The 24,840-nt window shown below is 42.6% G+C and overlaps 1 protein-coding gene across 1 annotated transcript in view; it reads right to left on the bottom strand.

Annotated features, from left to right (window-relative positions):
• WDR41 (WD repeat domain 41) overlaps window positions 1-24,628 on the bottom strand; it is a 50,702-nt gene extending 26,074 nt beyond the window's left edge. Inside the window, exons 1-3 of the mRNA XM_080925815.1 lie at window positions 24,429-24,628; window positions 22,655-22,770; window positions 3,999-4,047 (exon numbers count right to left, since the gene is read on the bottom strand). Of these exons, the coding sequence (XP_080781941.1) occupies window positions 3,999-4,047; window positions 22,655-22,770; window positions 24,429-24,479 (216 nt within the window). The 5' untranslated portion in view covers window positions 24,480-24,628. The remainder of the gene's footprint in view (window positions 1-3,998; window positions 4,048-22,654; window positions 22,771-24,428) is intronic.
• Window positions 24,629-24,840: the final 212 nt, after the last annotated feature.

Here is a 24,840-nt window from a genome sequence, read left to right as displayed (position 1 = left end):
ACAGATACCAAGTAACAAAGTTAAATCAGAATCGAATAAACCAGCTAAATAGCCCTATAATCCCTAAGGAAGCAATCATTAGAAATCTCCCAACCAAAAAAAGCCCAGGGCCAGATGAGTTTAGTGCAGATTTCTATCAGACCTTCAAAGAATATCTAATTCCAATACTTATCAAACTATTCCATAAAATATAAACAGAAAGAATACTACCCAATTCTTTCTAAGAAGCCACAGTTATTCAGATACCTAAACCGCAAAAAGGTCCAACAACAAAAAAGAGAACTTTAGGCCAATTTCCCCAATGAACATTGATGTAAAAATACTCAATAAAATTCCTGCAAACTGAATCAAAGAACACATCAAAACATTCATTCACCATGATCAGCAGGCTTCATCCCAGGAATGCAGAGATGGTTTAATGTATGAAAATCCATCAATGTAAAAATCCACTATATAAACAAACAAAAAGAAAAAAAACATGATCATCCCACTAGGTGCTGAAAAAGCCTTTGACAAAATTTAACACCCATTTATGTTAAAAAGTATTGGAGAGATCAGGGATTCAAGGTTTGTACCTAAATATAATAAAAGCAATATATAACAAACCAATAGCCAACTTAAATAGAGAGAAACACAAAGAAATCCCATTAAAATCAGGGAAAAGACAAGGCTGCCCAAATTCTGCCTACCTATTCAATATAGTACTTTAAGTTATAGCCAGAGCAATTAGACAACAAAGGTAGATCAAAGGGATACAAATGGAAAGGAAGAAGTCAAAATATCACTATTTTCAGATGATAAGATTGTATATATAAGCGACCCTAAAAATTCTACCAGAGAACTCCTGCAGCTGATAAGCAACTTCAAGAAAGTGGCTGGATATAAAATGAACTCAAACAAATGGGTAGCCTTCCTCTACTCAAAGGATAAAAGGCCTGAGAAAGAACTTAGGGAAAAAACACCATTCACAATAGTCACAAATAATATAAAATATCTTGGTGTGACTCTAACCAAACAAGTAAAAGATCTGTATGATAAGAACTTCAAGTCCCTGAAAAAAAATCAAAGAAGACCTCAAAAGATGGAAAGATCTCCCATGCTCATGAATTGGCATGACGAATATAGTAAAAATGGCCATCTCACCAAAAGCAATCTACAGATTCAATGCAACACCCATCAAAATTCCAACTCAATGCTTCATAGTTAGAAAGAGCAATTCTCAAATTCATTGGAATAACAAAAACCCAGAATAGCAAAAACTATTCTTAACAATTCAAAATTTCTGGGGGAATCACCATTTCTGACCTCAAGCTGTATTACAGAGCAATAGTCATGAAAACTGCATGGTGTTGGTACAGAGACAGGGAGGTAGATCAATGAAACAGAATTGAAGACCCAGAATTAAACCCACATACCTATGGTCACTTGATCTTTAACAAAGAAGCTATAACCATCCAGTGAGGAAAAAAAAAAAAAAAAAAGACACCATGTTCAACAAATGGTGCTGGTTCAACTGTTGGTCAGCATGCAGAAGAATGCAAATCAATCCATTCTTACCTCCTTGTACAAAGCTCAAGTCCAAGTGGATCAAGGACCTTCACATAAAAAGAGATATGTTGAATCTAATAGAAGAGAAAGTGGGGAAGAGCCTCAAACACATAGGCACAGTGAAAATTTTCCTGGACAGAACACCAATGACTTATGCTCTAAAAATCAAGAATTAACAAATGGGACCTCATAGAATTGCAAAGCTTCTGTAAGGCAAAGGACATTGTCAACAGGACAAAGTGGCAACTAACAGACTGGGGAAAGATCTTTCCCAATCCTAAACCCAATAGAGGGCTAATATCCAATACATATACAAGGAGCTCAAAAAGTTAGACTCCAGAGAATCAAATAACCCTATTTAAAAATGGGGAACAGAGCTAAACAAAGAATTCTCAACTGAGAAATATCCAATGGTTGAGAAGCACCTAATGAAATGTTCATTATCCTTAGTCATCAGAGAAATGCAAATCAAAACAACCCTGAGATTCTACCTCACACCAGTCAGAATGGCTAAGATCAAAAACTCAGGTGACAGCAGATGCTGGTGAGGATGTGGAAAAAGAGGAACACTTCTCCACTGTTGGTGGGGTTGTAAACTGGTACAACGACTGTGAAAATCAGTTTGGCAGTTCCTCAGCTAAGGACCCAGCTATACCACTCCTGGGCATATACCCAAAAGATGCCCCAACATATAACAAGGACACATGCTCCACCATGTTCATAGCAGCCTTATTTATAATACCCAGAAGCTGGAAAGAACCCAGATGTCCTTCAACAGAGGAATGGATACAGAAAATGTGGTACATTTACACAATGGAGTACTACTCAGCTATTAAAAACAATGACTTCATGAAATTTAGGCAAATGGATGGAACTAGAAAATATTATCCTGAGTCACAAAAGAACACACATTGTATGTACTCACTGATAAGTGGATATTAGGAAAAAGAAGTTTGGAATACCCACAATACAACTTAGAGACCATATGAAGGTCAAGAAAAAGGAAGACCAAAGTGTGGGTGCCTCGGTCCTACTTAGAAGAGGGAACAAAATAATCATAGGAAGTTGAGGGTAGGAAGGACTTGGGAGGCAGAGAGGAGGGGGAAAAGAAAAAAGGGGGTGGGATTAGATGTGGGAGGAGGCAGGCAAGATGTATAAAGGGTCAAGAAATTGAACAGAGGTATGTAGCAATGAGGGATGTGGAACTGGGGGTATCCACCAAAAAGTCTCAGAAGTCAGAAAAGCAAGAGGCTCCCAGGACCAAATGGGCATGACATTAGCTGAAATACCCAACAAAGGGGAGAGAGAACCTGTAAAGACCATACACAGAAGTTAGGCATGGCCCTTGGTTGAGGGATGGGGCTGCCCACCCTTCACAAAACGTTAACCCAGAATTGTTCTTGTCTAAAAAAAATAAATAAAGGAACAGAGATTGGAGCAAAGACTGAAGAAAAGACCATCCAGAGACTGCCCCACATGGGGATTCATCCCATATGCAGCCACCAAACCCAGACACTTGCTGATACCAGGAAGTGCTTACTGACAGGAGCCTGATATGAATGTCTCCTGAGAGGTTGTCAGAGCCTTACAGATACAGATGTGGATGCTTTCAGCCGACCATCAGACTGAACATGGAGACCCCAAAGGAGGAGTTAGGGGAAGGACTGAAGGCGTTGAAGAGGTTTGAAACCCCATAGGAAGAACAACAATATCAACCAACCAGACACACCCCTCCAGAGCATCCAGGAACTGATGTACCAACCAAAGAGCACACATGGAGGGCACACTTCACAGGACCCATGGATCCAGCTGCATGTGTAGCACAGAATGGCCTTGTCTAGCCTCAATGGGAAGGAAAGCCCTGGGTCCTGTAAGACTCAATGCCCCAGCACTGGAGAATGCTAGGGTGGTGGGGCTAGAGTGGGTGGGTGGGAGGGGGAGGATGGAATGGGGAGTTTTCGGAGGGGAAACCAGGAAGATGGATAACATTTGAAATGTAAATAAACATAATAACCAATAAGAAATTAAAAAGAAGAAAAACTGTACCATCTGACAAAAACTAACAATTCATTTTGATGTCACTCCGTAGTAGCTGGCTGACTACCCCAAACTCGCTTAGGCTGGAGAGATGGCACAGTGGTTAAGAGTATTTGCTGCTCTTGCAGAGGACCCACGTCTGAGACTCACTATTGCCATAACTCCGGCTACTGGGGCCCAGATCTCTTTTAGCCTCTATAGTTACACACATGCACACACCTGCACACAATTAAGATATTATCAAACACTAGTCTGTGTTGCAAACAAATATCTCTAACTAACCCTTCCCACATATTTACTAATCCCATATTATAATAATATGCCAACATACTGAATACCATACAGTATTAGTGAGTGAGTTTTCAACCACAGTGCCACGTGTTCATTATGGTCCACATTTAATTGGTACATACCTGGACATTCCACACAACTATAACTCCATCATCGCCAGCAGATGCAAACCTGGTTTGAGAAAAGAGGCCATGAAGAAAAATCACTAGTGACATTTAAGTAGTGAGATTTTTTAAATGTCATATTATTTTAATAAAATTGGAAAATAGATATCAATATTTGATGTCTTATATAACAGGAATGTACCAAGGCTATTATTAATATATTATCTATCATGGATTAAATATACTAACATGAATTTTAAGATCTATGTTCATATTAGTACATCTATACTGGTTTCAATATGCTGATCAAATATTAAGATGTTGATATTACAATTATATTATTAATAGCACTAAATTGCTTGAATTATTCCCTCTGAGTCAGGCTCAGTGCTAACATTTTTTTTAACCTAGCACACAAAGTATTAGGTTCCACTATGGCATTTTTTAAATGTTTCTGTTGACGGTTCTCACCCCAGCAGCCTTTCTGACTTTGTGGCATGCATGTCCTGCCCCACCCCACGCCCCCCACACTCTTTTCCCCTTTTGTGGTCCTTTTCTGTCTTTATAGCCCACACTAACACTCACACCACATGAATTAAACATTAGAGACTTGGATCCACATGAAAGAGAACACACAACACTTGTCCTTTCGAGTCTGGGTCACAGAGCTTGCTATAAGATTGTACAGATGTACCCATTTTCCTGGAAACTTTGTAACTCCATTTTTTAACAGCTGAATCGAATTTCATTATTCATATACAATGTTTTCCTTATCTATCCATATGACAATGAACATGTGAAATGACTGCAGTTCCCTGACATTCTGAATAATTCATCAAAAAACATGGTTGGGCAAACCTCTGTGTAATAAGATCCAGAGTTTGTAGGGATGTAGGCTTGTGGTCATTTTAGTTTTTTGATAAGCCTCCACATTAATCCCATAATTTCTGGAAGGCAGCCTGGAAAAGGGCATGTGATGTCTTGCTAGAGTGGATGCTTGAGAGAACACATGATGTTTGGAAAGAGTATAAGTCTAACCCAACACACAGTGGATGACACTGGGTGGTATTGGTTCACCTTGCTACTCTTTGTTGGACATCCTTGGGCTTTCTTGATGCTGACAACATTAGATAATATTTGTACACCTTGGCATTCTTTGTTGGTCACCGTTTGTTGTGACTTCATACAGAGAAACACACCAAAAAACTTCTGGTGGTGTTCCGGAGGCTTCTTGTCACTTCTACAGATTTGGGCACTGGCTGCTTCTTATGGCTTCTGTGGACTCGGGCTGATTGTCAGAGCCTTGCAGTTGCTTCTGGATGACCTGCTACTGCTGATTTGTGAATGGTGTTTGCCAGTGGATCAGGCTGCCACTGCTGATTCAAACAAACTAACAGCCGATATCCTAATAACAAAGATTAGATCTTCTCCAAAGAAATATTTCTAAGCAAGTCCACATCTTCCTTTGCTCTATTAACCTTTCCTTCCCACCAACTTTAATGAATGATGAGTTAGAGAAGACATTAAATCATTTAAGAACCTTTAGAAAAATCTAAGTCTATTCTTGACCTTATAGAGTTTTGTGTGGGTGCTGGGAATCGAACTGTGGTTCTCAGGCTTGTGTGACAGGTATTTTACCAACTGAGACATTGTCTCAGCACCAGGAACACTCTTAAAAATACTCAGTGGCCACTTGGGTTCATGTTTGAGAATTGTCTATTTATTTCATTAGCCCATTCAGCAGTTTGGGGATTGATTGCAGGTCTGTATACATTGTAGGTATTAATGCTCTGTCTGAAGCACATCTGCAAAGACTTCTCTTCCCTTCTGTAGCCTATCTGTTTACTTCACTATGAGGAACTTTTTAGTTCTGTGTATTCCCATCAAATGGTTTTCTGGGAGCTTTCCTGTGCTTTGGGAGCCATATTCACAGAGTTCAAACACACCTGCATCTTGGCGTGGATTCCATTTTCCCCTAATAATTTTATTATTTCATATTTTAAATAAAAGTCTGATATATGTTCTTAAATATTAATTTGTGCACAGAGAGAGACGGGGATATGGTGTTACCTTTCCACAGGTTGACTCTCAGTCTTGTAAGAACCACTTGTTGAACAGGCTGCCTGTCCTTATTCTCTGTATACACTTTGACACTTTGGCCATATATCAAGTGGTTATACCTACATGTGTTTATCTGGGGTTCTCCACTCTGTTCCATTGGTTTACATGTCTGTTTCATGTTAATACAATGCTGCCTGTGCCACCATGGCTGTCATAGTTGAGGTCAATGTATTGTGAAATCTTATTGGTGATATTTTTACTTATACCAACAAAGATTAAAACAAACATTGATAAAATGTCTTGTAAATGCCATGCCAGGTATTAAGAGTCCAAAGACAAAGCACTTATAGAATTATAAAAAAAGAACCTGCTGAAACGTAAAAGGGCAGATAGAGAGATGGCCTTTGGTTTCCCACTAGTTAAAACTTTGTAAACATTGATCTAGGTCAACTGCAATGAAACCAGGCTGAAGGAAGAAACAGTCTAGAGATGGAATTCAATTTTACTATCTTCTCTGTGAAGGAGTTTTTAAATTCTGTTTTTAAAGTCAACACCTCTCCTTTGTTCATCTTGGCTCCTTGGACTTCCTTTATACATACTGGGTGAGGTCTGTATATTCTTGGCGGTGGTTCCATCAAAGGTATGTGAAATGCAGAGACAAAGAACAGTTTGTCTGGGGCCATGAAAAGAAAGCTGCAGTAAACACCACCAGAACTCACGCCTCTTCCCCCTCATCCCTCTGCACTTAGGAACATGTCCTACATTATACAGAGGAAAACATTCTAAACTTGAGGTCCTATCAAGAAAATAATGTTCAAGTTATTTTTCATCATAGTGAGAAATGATTTTTCATATATGTTTTTCATCATGTAACAAAATCAAGCAAGTGCTGTTTTTAAGTAGGCACCCAACAGAGTGCTGCACAGCAACCTGACTGTAAGCACACCAGTCTGTAATGAACACTAGTGGCCCAGAGTTACATCTGAGTTGTCTTTATGCTATTGTTCCCATAGAGCTGAATTCAGGCTTTGCTAATAAGATGAAAGAGAAAGCTAGCTATGAACTACATATCCCCATGTGGTAACTATGTATCTACTCATAAGTCAGGTATGAGTAGAGCTGGAAGGGGGGACTAAGGGCTGGACGTGATCAAATCACATTGTATACATGTATAAGGCTTTCAAAGAAAAAATTTTTTAAAAAATCTTTTTAAAACTTTATTTTTCTATGTTTAATGACGTGTGCTCCAAACCCAAATACTCAACACTACCTTGAGTATCAATGGTAATTGCTGGAAGTAAATCCTTAGTAGCTTGGTTTGGGGCCTATTGATTTCTCTGTATTTATACAGAGAGAGCGGTGAAGGTGGGACTCAAAGCCTTAAGTTTCCTTTGGTATAAAACATCAATTTCTATTGATTCTTCAAACCCTTATAATTGCTTTTCTCCCATTCAGAAAGCCTGCAGGTTTAAAATGCTTTTTTTCTAACCGTGATTTTGTAACTTCTCATTATTGTCTTATCATGTTTGAATCTCACAAAGAGAAATGAGTTTACCATGAGAGGCTGAATGGCTGGGAGTTTAGAATCAAGATGAGAAGCACCTTGCCTCCAACTGGAATTTAGTCAGTAGCAAACGAAGTTAATTCTAAACTATGCTCAGTACTAATGCATGAAACCACAGTCGATTTTTGTTGCTCCAAGGCCAATGACTCAGTGTGTAGATTACTCTGCCTCTCAGCTCTCTTATATAGTCTATGGCTAATTTACTTAGTTATTGGACATTTCAGTATTTACTGTCATGGCTCTAAAGTAGAAGCAAAACTTCGAAAAACAAATCAATTCCTTGACTACACACTAGCATCTCTCATAAGATAGCTAACACAGGATAGGTCATCTGTGGGCTACAATTATCTATTCGCCTATAAAAAAATCACTAAATATTTAGTTACATTATAGCAGCTCATCCAAAACCTAGTCGGTCAAGCACATACTTTATCTCCAAACTGGAAGTGGAAATTCAACCCAAACATTTTTAATACTTAAGAAACACTGAAATTTCTGAAAGGAAGTAATGAACCAGTTATTAGGGAGTAGCTAACACATCAATAAGCTAGTCAATGAAAGAAAGGTGATTGCCACCATAACATTTTATATGAACTACAGTGTATGTAAAACTCAGTATACGGTATTGAGAGAACTGTGTCTCTACTAAACACCATAATAAACTTATTGAGATAATATGTTGGACTTAGAAAAACACCAAGGCAAGCAATATACGGTTCTCATCTTGAGATCTCAAGACAACAATACAGAAACTTACTGTATTTCACAAATCATCATTCGGTATAAACACTGTTATTTCTGTACTAGTAAGGGGGGGGGGAGTGCTGCCAATTATATCTGAAGGGCATCAATTGTGTGATATGCCCAACTTTCAGATGCTAAAATGAAAACATACTATGCTCCTTGGAATCAGTAAAATCTAGTGCAGCGGTGGTTTGAAGATGCCCAGAGGCTCATGTATTTGGATGCGTGTTGCCCAGCAGGTGAGACGGTTTGGAAAGCTGAAAAGGTGTGACCTTGCTGGAGGAGGTGTGTCTCTGATGGCAGGCTTAGAAGGTTCAAAAGCCCACACCACTTAGCTTTCTGCCTCAAGTCTCGGGATCGAAGTGTACGCTCTTACTGTTCTAGAGCCATGTCTGCCTGCCTGCTGCCGTGCTCCCGGCCATGATGGTTATGAACTCTAACCTCTGAAACTGAAATCCGTCAATAAACTCTCTCCCATAAATTGACTTATCATGGAGTCTTATCACAGAAACAAAATTGTAACTAAGACAAGTATCTATTAATCTTTTTATATAGTTTATATTTGTTTTATGTACATTGGTGTTTTGTCTGCATTCATGTCTGAGTAAAGGTGTCAGATCCCTTGGAACTGGAGTTAAAGACACTTGTGAGCCACCATGTGGGTACTAGGAACTAAGCCCAGGTCCTCTGGAAGAGTAGCCAGTGCTCTTAACCACTGAACCATCTCTCCAGCTCCATATTTATTAATCTTATCATACAATATTTCCTACTCTGACAGATCTCTAGTGTTAAAAATAAAATCTACAATGCTAGATATGCTTGTTACAGCTTCTTACTATTAATTAATACATCGAGGATGCAGAAATTCATTATGTATACAGGACTTGAAAAGCATATAGAATATACATTCTAACAACAACAAGCTATATTGTCCTTTCAAGTTTTCGAAAAATATTCTCCAAGAAAGACTATATTACAAATTGCCTTAGGGTTTCATTGCTGTGAAGAGACACCATAACCAAGGCAAGTCCTATAAAGGCAAACATTTAATTTGGGTTACAGTGTCAGAAGTTTAGTCCATTGGGGTCATGATGGGAAGTATTACAGCATCCAGGCAAACATGGTACTGGAGAAGCTGAGAGTTCTCTAACTTTATCCAAAGGCAGCAGAAAGAGACTGTGTTCCACACTGGATAGACCTTGAGAATCAGAGACCTCAAAGCACATCTTCCTCCAACAAGCCCACACCTACTCTAACAAGCCCACACCTCCTAATAGTTCCACTCCTCATGGGCCAAACATTCACACACACACACACACACACACACACACACACATGCACACACACACATGCACACACACACACACAAATACACACACACACACACACACACACACACACACACACACACACACGAGCCCATGGGGGCCAAACCTATTTAAACTACAACAACTGAAGCAAGTCAGTACAAAATGATAGCTAGAAAATGTCCCAAAATATCTAGAATTTTAAAAACAACTCTAAATTATACAAAATGATAGAATTTTGAAGGGTTTTATCTCAGTGGAAATGAGCATGGAATGTCCCTGTGGTGCCCTTGATTTTCTCTGCCTTCTAGAGTTCATATGTTCTTTTTTTTAAATCATTTTTATTGGATATTCTCTGTATTAACATTTCAAATGTTATCCCCTTTCCCTCCACTCCCATCTCCCCTCCCCTCTTTCTCCCCTACCCCCCCCCCACTGGCTTCCATGAAGATGCTCCCACTCCCACCTCAGAGCCTTGGCGTTCCCCTACACTAGGAAAACGGGCCTAAAAGCCTCTCCTCCTTTATGCCACACACTGCTACCCTCTGCTACATATGCAACTGGAGCCATGGGTCTCTCCGTGTGTGCTCAGTGGTTAGTGTTTTAGTCCCTGGGAGCTCGGGGGTGGGGGTGTGTAGTTGGTTGACACTGTTGTTCTTCCCATGGTGTTGCAGACCCTTTTGGCCCCTTCAGTCTTTTCTCTAGCTCCCCCATTAGGGAGCCCATGCTCAGTCCGGTGGTTAGTTGCAAGCATCCTCCTCTGTGTCTGTATGGCTCTGGCAGAGCCTCTGAGGAGGCATCCATAGCAGGCTCCTGCCAGTAAGCACTTCTGGGCATCAGCAATAGTGACTGGGTTTGGTGACTGCATGTGGGAAGGATCACCAGTCTCTGGATGCTCTTTTCTTCTGTCCCTGCTCCTCTATTTGTCCCTGTATTTCCTCCCCGGAGTGTTTTGTTCTCCATGTCTTGCCTCTTTAGCTCTAAGACACTATTCCTTTGGCCTCTGTTGGCATGGAAGACAGATGCAGGAAAGCACAAAGTCCTTTCATGTTACTGCTCAACTAGAAGTATTCTGAAGGCCTTCTATGGCTCTCACATGTTTTTTATCTATGTATGATGTCATCCAATATATGACTGCCTCCTTCCCTACCTCCTCCTCACTCTCCTCCCCCACACCTTCCTCCTCATCCTCCCCCTCCCCCTTCCCCTGGCTTCAATATCTGCAGACAGCATTCCCAGGTAACTTCCTGATAAGCAAACCAAGCTCAGGCCCCCTCCCCCATCACTGTCCATCGAGTCCTTTCCTCCATGGGCCTTGCCTCAGCTCCTGCATCTGCCTCAGCTGACATCACTCTGCCACTCAGCCCAAGTCTGCTGTTTTGGGTGCATTTCTCTCTATGGAGTCCCGACAAACAGAGCTCAACCACACAGTGTAAGATGGACCAGTACATGCGTGCTGTTAGCAAAGAACCCTTCATCATGTGTCCTTTCATGTGCTTTAACAGAACATCCTTCCACCTGTGTCTGCTTCAGTGAAACGTTCCTTCCCAAGTCTGTGTGGGTCTTTCACCTGTGATGGCTTCAGGAAAACACTCCTTCACGTGTCTGCTTCAGCAAAACGCCATCTAACACAATGACTTGCCAAAGAACCCTGAAGTTTCCACTTCAATATGTTTGTCCCATAAGCAAACATCCAAGCACTATAGACTGGGTTGTAATTATTAATACTATTAGTGCAACCATATCTTTTTATTTTAGCATTACTAATGTATCACCTTATGGCCACAATAGAAACATGTTTGTAATTAAAACTAGAGATCCCTACCACACAAAAATAGTTCCTTGTTTCTCACACATTCTCACTTAGTTCTTATATATACTTGTGAGGTTTTGTAATTTGAAACCAAACCTGTTTGTTTTGGCTTTACATTTTAAAAAATTATTTCCTTTATTTTCTGAGATTATATTACTTCCCAATTCTTTTTCCTCCCTCCAAACCCTCCCTTATGTGGCTCCTTGCTGTCATTCAAATTCATAGCCACTTTTTTTATTGGTTATTGTTTTATGTGGATGTGTGCATGTGTGTACATATATGTGTGTACATCTGTATATATTGACATATATTCCTAAATTCATAAGTACAACTTCATTCTGTGTAATATCCTGGTAGAGATATCTCCATGGCTGACCACTTGGTACTGGATAACCAATTGTGTGCTCTCCCTCTCACTTTTCCTTATTTACCTTCAAAGCGAGTTTACAAAGGCACTGTTTGAGTGAGGCATGGTGGCACATCCCTGTACTTTAGAACGAGAAGCAAAGGGTTGACAAGTTTGTAGTCAGTCTGAAGGGCATACTGAGTTCAATGCTAGCCTGAGCTACATTTGAGACTGGCTCAAAACAAAACGAAACAAGGACTGGGCATGTGGCTCAGAGGTAGAATGCTTGTTTCGAATTAGAAGGCCCAAGTTCAGTACTCAGGACCATTAAAACAATTTTTAATAGTCTTTGAGATGACATAATTAAATGACCAACAGAAACTTGCACCTATGTAAAAACAAGTTTAACAGGTGAGGCAGACGCAGCTTAATAAGGGGATATAGCAGACCCAGAATGCTCCACCCTCCCCTTTGCTAATTTCAAATAAGTGTGTTGTAAGGGAGCAGCCTATGTAGTCTGTGTATACACACCTTAGCCTGAAACCAGGAATCAGCAGGGAATGGTTCTGTCCTTCAGGAGCTCACAATGCAGCCCTATGAACCCCACCACAGGATCTCGACTGAGATCCAGAGAAGTCTCAATGACAAGGTAGGAAATGACTTCCTCTAACACCTTCGCTTTGACCACCCCGGAAAACACATTCTTATATTTGCCAAATGTCTGCTGAAGGACCAAAAAGACTCAACAAAAGACTGTGGTTTCACAAGTTCTGCATCCACTGCCTAAATGTCTGTTTGACAGTCACTGCTCATGTGACACAGTTTCAAGTAAGTTAAGTCCTACAGATCGAAGGACGTGGTCAAAAGGGGAATCCATAAGCCTAAAGGTGACTCTCTCCATTTTCAGCATCTGTACAACTGAAAGGGGGAGGGAAGGCCAAGATAACATAGGTGTGGCCACAGAGAGACCAGTTGTTGGGTGACTTGCTACCCAACCTACAAGTTCTTTCTAAAGTGGATAAAAGGAAGTTGGATGCATGCTTCTGCAATGGCCAGGAAACAGACAAAGTTAAAAAAAATCACATAATTATCATGTAAAAGAGGCCTTGGTATGCTGGAACTACTTGAGGGGGTTCACACAGGCAGGCACCTATAGGAGACCCGGACAGGAATGTCTGCACGCTTTCCAGGACCGGAAGGACGAATGGATGCCACTGGTATTTCTCAAACTTTACCTGAACATAGACTACTTTTCCCTTGGTTATGGAAAATGAGTTCTATGGGCTAGAAAAACAGCTTAATAGTAAAAAACTATTCCCACATGTACAAGGCCCTGAGTTTAATCACCACTGTGTGTGCTCATGCACACACACACACACACACACATGAGAGAGAATGAGAGACGGAGAGACAGAGACACACACACAGAGAGAGAATTATGGTGAAATGTTTGAGGTCTGCTCTTGCTCAAAAATAAAATGAAGAAGCCAGATGTAGTGACTCACACCCAAAATGCCAGCAGGCTGGGAGGCTGAGACAAGATGTCGGGCCTGAATTCGACACCAGCCTAAACTGTATGGAAAGATACTCTCAAAAGGGGGTGGGACAACAAAAGTGGGAGAGGTTCATGGACTTCCACCAGGGAGGCCGTCATTGCTCTGAGCTCACGTTTCTATGCGGGAATCCCCAGTTAGACCAACAGGCCTGACTCGCTCTCTGTTCCACTTATAATAGTGGCAGCTTTGAGCATGCTCAGTTCAGCCCCTTCTGGGTTTCCTCTGTGGATGTGTTTGTGACTGGAGAACATTCTGGCCTGTTCTTTTTGAAGCCAGCCTCCCTGTGATGGGAGGCCTCACTGTCAGCAGTCTCAGTGGTCTGGAGAGGGAGTCCTCCTAATTCAGTCCTCCTAATTAAAGCATGAGCTAAGCTGCTGTGCTGGCCAATCAGCCACATCCCTCAAAGCTGCTGTCCCCCCAACCATTTCTGCTCTCAATAGCAAGCTGATAACATGTTTTTTTAACATGGAGTATCTTACGGATCCCTCCCAGGACTGTCTCAAAGTCCCACAGTTCGGTTCAGAGAGCGCCTCCCAAGTGCACACAACCTTAGTCGGAATCCCCAGCACCAGATAAACAGCCGAGCCTGGGAGCACAGCTCGAACTCCAGAGCCTGAGGGTGACCAGTCAAGCCAAAACGATGAGTTCCACCTTCAATGAGAAACCCTGTCTCAAAAACTAAGGTGGGAAGTGATAAAGGTCACCCAGACTGACCTTTGTCCTCTACACGCACACACACACACACACACACACACACGCACACACAGGCACACACACAAACCCCACATATGCACGTGCACAAATATATACATACAGCGCACATCTATACAAAAACATTGATAATTCTGGAAAAAAAAATACCTTTTATATTGGCGTTTTTATTTCTTCTATATCAAATATAGCTCTGATACTTTCCATTATGGCAAATTTAAATGCATACAAAGGTGAGGAAGGCCGTGTAATAAGAACCCCGTGTATGCCTCTCCTGTGTAGTAACTGTCAGTCCCAGCACGTTCATCTGTACCACGCTGCAAGGAGGCTGCAGCCTATTCTGAAACAAATCAGAGCTGGTGTAGTGTTCCATTGAACACTGCAGGACACAGGGCCGCTGCTTCAGCAGAGGATGCTCCACGTGGGGCAACTGGGGCAATGTGGGGTGACACAGGGTGATGTGGGGCAATGTGGGGTGACGTGGGGTGATGTAGGGTGACTTGGGGTTGCAAGGGGTGATGTGGGGTAACTTAGGTTGGTGTGAGGTGACTTGGGGTTGCATGGGGTGATGTGGGGTAACCTGGGGTGATGTGGGGTTACCTGTGGTGATACAGGGAATGTGAAAGAATATTGTCCACTGTCAGTTTTATGCAGCAACCTCGTTCTCACTGACAAGGCCAAGGCTGCGCCTCCGGAAAGAGCAGCTAGGCTACGTGAGGGAGAAGGTTCTGGGAAGCCGGCTTCTGTTTAAGAAAACTGAGGAACTTCCTGCCTTTTGTGGTTTTACCTTGGCTTGAATTTTTTTTTATGTTAAATGCTCGACTTACAAATTAACCTGTCTCATCACGAATGCTCCCGGAAGCTGATCTGCAGTCACTGTTGGTCTCAAGGATGCTAACAGCAGCACCTTAACCAATCTCTGCACAGTCCTTTTTCCTTCTGAGCACTGAGTAGGGCAGAATTGTTGAGATCGACTGCTAAGCTCAGTGCGCACCGTTTAATTCACACTATACATGAATCTTACCCTCAGATGTACTTTATAGATAGTGGAAACTGGGGTTATTTGCTCTCAACATGGTATTGAGATACAGAATTCTTTCCCAATTCCCACTGGCACGACAGCAATTAGAATCAGAAATCCCTCGATTAACTGCAATTTCACTGGCTCCTTAAAGGTTGGATGTCTGGTTTCTTCCTTTGTCCTTGAAGCCAACCTACAGTTTACCAAGTAATGAATAAGAACCCTTTGTCCAACTGAATATAATGGGTCTGGAAAAAACTGAAAGCCAGCCTTCACTGTGATATCTCTCCGAAGTCACAGGGAAACAAACTTCGTTATAATCTTTCCACCCCTGCCAAGGAAATAAACCAGAGCAGCATGTTCACCATAACACTCCTCCCTGACACCCCTAACGGTGCTTCCACATCATGCCTAAGGCGCATTCCCACACACACATCCCGTCTCCTAGCGTTTTAAGTGTGTTATTAGAAGCAGGACGCTACTGGGGTCTCTATTACTATTGTACAGACTTGTATAGTTTCTTCTATTCACTGTATTCATTCATCACGGGTTTTCCCTGCAGTCTGTACGGAAATGTCTTCCATCGGCGAGTGTTCTTCCAAGTCCACATTTTGCAGCTACGTTCCTGTTATCATTTCACATGAACCCCTCCTATGTTCAGTAGACTGACAGACATATCTAAATCGAAAGATGTCACTAGATGCCAGGTGGATGTTTTACTAAGGTTCCCCTCATAGACAATCTGCATATTCCATCAGAAAATATGACTAAAAATATATATATAGCTTTCAAAAACAAGGAAGGCTTTTTGTGCACTATGTAACAACCGTTAATAATCATTAGATAAATTATTTTTTTGAGGAGGCTCATAGTATATAATTCCCAAGTACACCTAACATAATTATGCATAGCAGGAGGTAATTGGAAAAAGAGTAAGAGAGATACAGTGTCTAGTCTACCCACACCCATCCCTCTGAAGACAGCACAGACCGTCCCTGAGGAGGGTTAAGCCTTATGAGTGGGGATGAGCCGGCGGCAATGAAAACCCGTGCATGCAGACTTTACTGCTACCTCTGCCCGGCCATTAGCTCCCCCCACAGGAATTAGCACAAGAAACTCCAAGTCCGATGCTTTGCCTCGCCAGCACTACACACCGATGTTCTCTCCTGATGATGCTCGGTAAGCCCAAGTTCTCACCCCTGTTGAGTGAGTCACTTCATTAAGAATGTGCCGTTCTCTCACTAAGATGCTGGAGAAATGGCTCAGCAGTTAGGAACACGCCCTGTTCTTGCAGAGGACCGAGGTTCGGAGCCCAGCGCCTACCCACAGAGTGGCTCTCAGCTGTCATAATTCAATTCCAAGGGATCTGATGCCCTCTTCTGCCCCCGTGGTGTCCGGCATGCAAGGAGTGCATAGACATACATGCCAGCCATATGTGTAAGATAAAAATAAATCTAAGGTTCTCTCACATCCCCTCACCACACACAATGCTCTAGTAGCATGAGTTCCAAGAGTGCCAATCGGTGTCCTACGTTGATTCATCACTGTGAGCTCCAGTGTGTGGGCACAACGCACGAAACACATGTCTGTTTCTCCTGCTAAACTTTTATCAGTTTAACCTGTAACTGGTATAGAAAGGGCGTTCTTTCCATCCCCTACACATCAGAGGTTACAAAAATCATGATATCCCAATTCTACTATTCTTCCCAGCTTGGATTCCCTTATCACAAAGAGTCCCCACTCCCCCCACCCCGGTAGATAATGTTAATTCCACTTCCCCAAGAAGGGCTGCCTAGTCTTGAGGTGACTTCATCTGAACCTTCCCATTTTAATTAGTAAAATTAAGGAAAGCCAGAGACTGGATGGGGTAAGGGAGGTGAAGAGAGAGGATAAGAGAGGTCAGAGGAGGGAGGAGAACGAAAGAGAAGTTCCAAGATGGACCTCTGTAAAGATGAGCTAGATCCAGGTGGACTTAATTTGCGTTAAATAGCTATGAACATTTAAGGATTTTACAGGTCTAGTATCTCATACAGAAGGGCAGTTTGTATCTTTGTCTATTTGATGCAATCTTGTGTAGAGGGTTTGTGGATTGAGAGTTGAATATATAAACCTGTATGAAAGCTATCAGGCTATAGAGTTGTGTTTGTGTGGGATTTGGGGGTAGAGAAACACCCCAGGATGGAGGCAATAGGGAAGGCAGCGGAAAACCACCAAGGGGAGGGAGTTGTACAAACAGAGTGAGACCCGGGTGACGGCTCAGACCAGGCGTCAGAGGCACGTGGGGCTCCTTGCTAGAATCGGACCGGCGGAGTGAGGAATGGTGTCGATAAAGAGATAAACCATTTTTTATTTTTAATATTTACTGCAACAACCCCCACCAAATTCTCAGATACTGAGCCCTAAGATAGTTTAAATAAGAAAAGTAATATAGGTCTTGATTTTGATCCTTTATGAAACTTAAGTATGTTAGCTCCTTCGCATTATGCAAAGGTAAGCAGTGAGTTCTCTCGTTAGGATCCCTATGAACAGGAGGATTTAGATGTGTGTGTTGCTACACTCACAGTAGTTACTTCCTTCCCCACACTCAGACAGTCAAGTGACCTTGTGAACCCTAGTTTAAAGACACGGGGGTAATCATTTTCAAATAAGTTTCTTAGCTGAGGAGGAGTGACTTTACCTAGGAATTTAGACAACTTTATTGCTAGAAGGTAGAATTTAAAGCTGAAGTGTGGTTATAATGCACTTCTGTATTTATCACCAAATTTAATGATGCTACTGCGCCAAGCAGCTACGACTGTCCCGCTCCTGTCCCTTACATTTAGCTAACTGAACAAGTAGCCACACTCCTAAAACACAGTCAGAAGACAAACTGCAACAAGGATAGCAAGGGAGACACACGCCAGTGACATCGTCATACTTGGAGTCACCCTGCTCAAGGTATGTCCCAGAACAACAAAGGAAAATTTACAAGTCATCTGAGAACCTTGGGCCAGAACAAGGTCAATTTTGTTTTACTGGCATTAAATGGGTTTTAGCAAAATCTATTACAATAAGTCAGCAAGCCAGCCTGGAAGACATAACCTTTAAGACTTTGCTATAAAGTCTGTTACTAATTGTTTGGCTACTGAAACTTGTGCTTTTTTCCAGGTATAGATTCTTAAAAAGCTGCCAAAGGCCACACAAATGTGTCTGTGCCATTTACAAATTAAGATGTCTAACATACAATATTGGAAATAGATCAGGTCCCAGACTTCAGGAGGGGACCAGCGGCCTAGCTGTGAGGAATGTGTTGTCCCACTGTCTTAGTCAGGGTTTCTATCCCTGCACAAAACATCATGACCAAGAAGCAAGTTGGGGAGGAAAGGGTTTATTCAGCTTACACTTCCACATGCTGTTCATCACTGAAGGAAGTCAGGACTGGAGCTCAAGCAGGTCAGGAAGCAGGAGCTGATGCAGAGGCCATGGAGGGATGTTACTTACTGGCTTGCTTCCCCTGGTTTGCTCAGCCTGCTTTCTTATAGAACCCAGGTCTACCTGCCCAGGGATGGCTCCACCCACAATGAGCTGGGCCCTCCCCCCTTGATCACTAGTTGATAAAATGCCTTACAGCTGGATCTCATGGAGGCGTTTCCCCAACTGAGGCTCCTTTCTCTGTGATAACTCCAGCCTGTGTCAAATTGACACAAAACCAGCCAGTACACCAACTATCTCCAGCTGTGGACTTCAGGCCCATTTCAAACTCAAACCAGACTAGTTCCAAGTTTCTAGGTACCAAGCAAGATATTAGAATTAGGGGCCTGCTCTGCATGGATTACTCTCAGCCAAAGACCATCAAGGGACAGGAAATAAACCCTAACTGCTTCCACCTAGAGAATGTATCCAACAGGCGATCCTTTCCAGAACTGCCCATGGGGCTGGCAGGAGCCAGGGCTCAACAGCATCCAGCTCACCTGTCCTATTCTAACTAGTGATGTGCACACTTGACACTAGTACAGCGTTTCTATGGCAACCCTAGAACTAAGACAGTCTGCTTCTTTCACTTTACTGTCCTATCTATGCTTTTAGTACAATTTTAAAATTATTTTTCCGAGATGGCGTTATCCTAGAGCTCAGCACAGAGTCCAGGCTAGCTTCAAACTTGTGATCCCCCTGCTTCGACCTCTCTACTGCTAGAATTACAGGCACGTGCCGCTTTCTTTGGCTCTCTGAAGCCATTTTGATGGCTGATCCCTATACTCTGAACACAGTAAATGAGAAGGAATATTCTCAGTTTAAAAAAAAATTCCTTCTTGAAGGCAGAGCATGCCTTTTGTTCTCTGGGGGCCGTCAAACGATTGTGCCTTACAAAGTCAGCTTCCCCGGCCCCCTGGTAGCACCTTTCTCTGCAGTCTAGTGCTTCCTGGGTCATCTGAGTCTCTTGCAGTTATGATCACCATCGTAAATAACCTTGTCTGTTTCCTGGAGGGGCAAGGACTGGTCAATGAGCAACAGAGCAAGCTGGTCTTAGATTGTGCTACGGACTCCGGTTTAGTTTAATGTGTCAAGGCTGGGGCAGCGAATGCAATTGTAGCATAGGCCATGTTCTGGAAGACTCTTGCTGAGGCTTAGCCTTCTTCAGTGATCTCCCAATCAATATGACCCTCACTTCATGTTCAAAAAGTACCAAAGAGGAGAAGAAAAGGCAGCCGTCTGTTAGGTTATATACAGGATTTATTTGGTATCTTCAAAAACCAATCGAGAAAATTTTCCACTCACTGATTTTAGCTGAGCCACCAAGAAAACAAGAAAATCCTTCTGCAAAATTTTCAATCAGATGATATTATCTAAAGATGTGAAGCGTGAAACCTGGATTACAATAGCTGACCAACCAGAATGTAATGCCTACAAAAACTACAAATAAATAAATAAATAAATAGTATAACATACAAAATTTGCTTAAGAACTGGGTAGATATTGTCTGGAATGTAGCAATACATTAATAATGTGCTAACACAACAAAGGTAATTCTGAACTAAACTATTAAAAATAAAAGCATCCTTCCAATATGGGCAAACATTATTTATTATTTTTGAAAATGCATTTTGAGGGCTGGGCATACAATGCATGTCTGGAATGCTCAAAACCCTGGGTTCAATCTCCAGTTCTGGGTGGGGAGGGCATCAAACTCTTAACAGTAAATCGTTGAGAATTAATTGTCTCCCTAACATTATAACTAATAGGTTCTCCATATATTTTTTTAAATCTTTATTTGGGTGAATGACTTTGTTACAGAATTAAATTCATTCAAAGAACACAGAAATTCAAAGTTCTGCGTGTCTGCAGCTGAGCCTTCCTTTTAATGACATGTACATTTTGATACAGTGATGACTTGATTAGGAAGAATTCAAAATGGTTCGTGAGGGTCTATCACCTCTGTCTGGCTAAAGGAAAAAGACAGACTTCTCGTCCACTGTCGGCACTGAAATTCACAGTGACGTACAGCAAGCATGGTCATAAATTGCCACTACCCCTCCAGCCACCACATACAGCAGGACTTAGCTGTGCATACATGGAGAGGCGCTCAGTGGGCCTCTGTCACCTCTTACTTTCCTTCATCTATGGGACAACAGCAAACACGACCGGAGCATGACATCCAAGTGTCATGCTCTGGGATTTGTCCTCCGGGTATCACAACCGCACATCACCACGTGAAAGCACCACATTAGGGGAAAAGGCCAGGTGCCGCCACCCTGACCCCAATCTCACCCCACCCAGACTGCCATCTTGCGCCCCAATCTCACCTCACCCGCGAGATACAAATTCTGTGGGAATGCTATTTCCCACAGAAACAGTCATTTAAAAAGATAAACGTTAAGCGTCTAAGGATTCAGTGAGAACAAATGTTAACCAAAGGCCTGGAGCTTATGTGTAAGAGTTAGGGTTACATGTGGTGGCTTGGATGTCTTCCAGCACAATGAAAAAGCAGTGCAGTCTGGCTAGTGACATGCGTAAGGGGCAATGTGGAGAGACAGTGTGTACGTTTTATTTTGTTGGTCTTGACCCTTAGTTCCTAGAAGGGTACCTCTGAACCCCTGACGTTTCCTTAGTGATAGAATTATCTTCAATATCCATGTTAATGGATGGCTCGGTGTAACTCTCAAATGAGTCAAAAAGGGGGTGAGTTATGCTGAAGACGAGCCATGGGAAAACTTGGTCTCCGTGATACCACAGGACATCAGACAGACCTTCCGACCTCCAAAGGAAGGACTAGAAGCCTTATGATTGTTACTCACTGCACAAGCATGCCTACACAGCGATACCCCACTTCAAAAGCCAAGAAAGTTCCAGCGGGTTCCCATACTGGTGATACAGGCAATGTATTAAAAAGGCAGCAAGTCCTGAGGAGGTGGAGAGTCTGCATTTGGGACTCTCCATCTCCCTCTATCCAAACCTACCCAGCAGATTTTGATATCTAGTTTATAATAAAAGCATAACCTCTAGTAGAAGGCTTTGCTGAGTCCTTTCCAGTCAATTTTCAAACCCAAGGACGTAGTTGGGGTTTGTTGCTAGCTGGTCAGAAGTGCCTGATGATTTTCCAACACAGATGTTTGAAGTGAGGGGGATGCCGTGAAGGACTCTGTATATCTTGGAAATATGTCCTAGCTTCCTGTGGGTCCAAAATAAGCTATACATAATAAAAAGCCAAGAAAGCCCCAGTCAACAGACACCAGGAGCAGGAGATGTAAGTCAGCACAGCTGTAGTCACTCCTGAGCTGGGAAGAAAACCATTCAGCCAAGTCAACAGGGGACTGGCAGGGGCGGCAGAGCCACATCAGGTGAGTAACAATCACCTGCTAACACAGGCCACATGTTAAGTCACTGCGGTAAGCACTATGAATAGTGCCTAGTAAAACAGCAAGAATAGAGTCCCCGCTCTCAGGGCCTTTGAGATCAGATCAGGAAGTTACATCATCAGTGCTCTAACTACCGATAACCTACCTAAGTGATAAGCTAAGTATTCGGACCTGAACACCTTTGTCTCTGCGGGCATACGTGCTACCCAGGAACTGGACAATGATATATAGTTTTAATGAGGTTGATCAATGACAGAAATTCAGATTAAAACCTTACTTTACCTTCCACTCAAAACAGCATATTCTAGCAGAAACCTAATATTAAATTAAGCACTATACATATTTGATTCTCAGATTTGACAACTACAACTCAATCAAATTCTTCACAGTCATTTGCTTCTTCTAAACTAGTGAGAGTATTTCCAAAACCTCATGACAATTTTTTCCCAAAACATCAAAGAAAAAAAAAGCAAACAAATGTAACCATCAAGTCACCAGACATGACAAGGTGACACTGGACTTTAAAGGATTTAAACATATTACCAACAGGGTTCAAAGTCCATTCCAGCTTTCTAGCAAATGCTACAACTTTCAATTGGTTGTGGCAAAAATAATTCAGAACTCAATTAAGATCAATTAAGTTGGAAGTTGTTTTAAACATAAAATGCTCTAAACCACCTTTGTATACAGTGACAGCTTGGCAGAGTAAGGTCCTTACCTGTAGTCATCCAGCTGTACCAAGAAGCGGACAATGTCGTGATGAGCCTTCAGTACCAGCAGCTCGGTATAGGGGTTCTGACCCTGGTCCTCTGCTATTGTCTGCAAGGCAGCTTTCTTGTAATGAAAATCAAAACAAAACAAAGCATAAACATAAAACGGCTTTAACTGCACAGTATCCACACAAGAACAAAAGATTTTAGAAGCCACAAGATCTTATGTTCTAATGCTAATACATACTGGTTCCTACAATATCAGGATAGTTTACCAGCTCTACATGGAAGTATTTCTCTTACCAAAACCTTTAGTGTTTTCAAACGACCATAAACTTGTAAACAGTAAACTTGGTTTCGTTGAGTCTCAATAAACCTGACTTTAAAACCGCTGGGCCAATCAAACTGAATTATTTTAAGAGTGTTTCTCAATCAAAATTTGTTAAAGACCAAGGAGCTGGCTCAGCAGATAAAGGCACTTGTCACTAAGCCTGATGACCTGAGTTCCATCCCTGGGCCCTCGTGATAGAAGGGAAGGAACTGACCCCTACAAGCTGTCATGTACATTCTCTCACACACATGTTTTGCACATGCATACACACATACATATATACATGCACACACATTCACACATGCACTCACAGGTGCACACACATACATATGCATACTAACACGAAAACATACAGGCACTTTCGCATGCACGAATACTTACACACATGCAAACACGATACTTTCAGACACCCACAAACATACAGATGCATACACCTCAAACATGCAAACACATGTGCACACATGCAAACACATGTGCAAACATGCAAACACATGTGCACACATGCTCTGTTAGAAACAAAGCTTCAGACTAATGAATCAAATATGGACAACAGCAGACACTGTAATATCCTCTGGGAACAAGATATCACTCAGGACTGGGAATCTCTTAGACTGAAAGGCTGACTGTAATTCGTAATGTTCTCTCTTACGTTAGGGAAATTCACCAGTTCTGATAATGCACATACCCAATACTTTTCCATGAAAAAAATGTAAGACAGCATGCATTCATGCTTTCTGGGAAAAGTTCATTCCTTCTGGTCTCCTTTCTAGCTTCAGCTCAATTGCGGAAACTGCTTCCCACGAGAGTTCACCAGGTATGAGAGAACTGGTTAATAAAAACGCTATACTAACTTAATAAGTAGAGAGTCATATATATGTTACGTGTGAATTCAATAATCCACAATTCTTCCATAAATGAAAGACTTCAAAATTATATGAAATAAACGGTTAAAAAAAAAAAAAACTCGCCGCTCCAATGTCAAAGCTATGAGGAAGTTAAAAACTGCGAAGTTTGCAATAATCCTAACCGTAAAACGCTTCCTATGAGGAAGAAAAATGTAACACAAATTGTTTTGTGTGGCGCATGAAATAAATTTCAGGTTTCAATATTCTTAAGGTGACGAAATTTTTTTTTTTTTTTCAATGTGACGATGTGACCATACTCGCACTAAATAAACAGAAATCATTTCCTCACTTAGCTTCTCGGAAAGCAACTAGTTAAATTCACATTCCTTAAGCAAATGCCAGTCCAGGCTGAGAAGGTTCAAATAAATCAAGAGTGGCAGTGGCCCCCTGCTGGTTAGTATGTAAGTCCCACCTTCTGAACAGGGACGAGGTGGCCTTGAGCAGCCGCTTCCGGCGCTCGCCCCAGGCTCCGCCCCGCCCCGGCCCCGCCCCGCCCCACCCGGCCCCGCCCCGCCCAGGCCCCGCCCCCGGGCCCGCGCGGATTACCTCGGCCAGGCCCTGCGGCTCGCGGCCTCCTCCTATCAACCAGCGCAGCATCGGGCCTGGGCGTCCGCGGCCCACGGAGCGAGGGCCGCCGCGGCGCAGACGCTGAGACTGCGGCCGAGTGAGCCTGGGGCGAGGCGGCGGGAAACCAGAAGTCTAGTTCTGGAGCCTTCACGGAAGGCCGCGGCGGCAGCGGAGGCGGAGGTTCCGCGTCCCCAGCGAGCACGCGCGTGGGCGCCGCGCGGTTGGCTCAAGAGCTCGGGCCGCTCGAGCGCCCCCTGGTGGGCGTGCGCTGAGGCCATGTCACCGCAGAACCAGAGCTTGTCTAAGTCCTGTGTAGCCTAGGTGCCCTTGAGCTAGCGAGTCTCCTGGTCTCCCAAGAGCCAGATGGAGCCTGCAATAGACTTCTGCTCCT

Source organism: Micromys minutus (assembly GCF_963924665.1).
Source record: "Micromys minutus genome assembly, chromosome: 11".
NCBI classification, from domain to species: Eukaryota; Metazoa; Chordata; class Mammalia; order Rodentia; family Muridae; genus Micromys; species Micromys minutus.
This window is presented reverse-complemented; position numbering and strand designations above follow the sequence as displayed.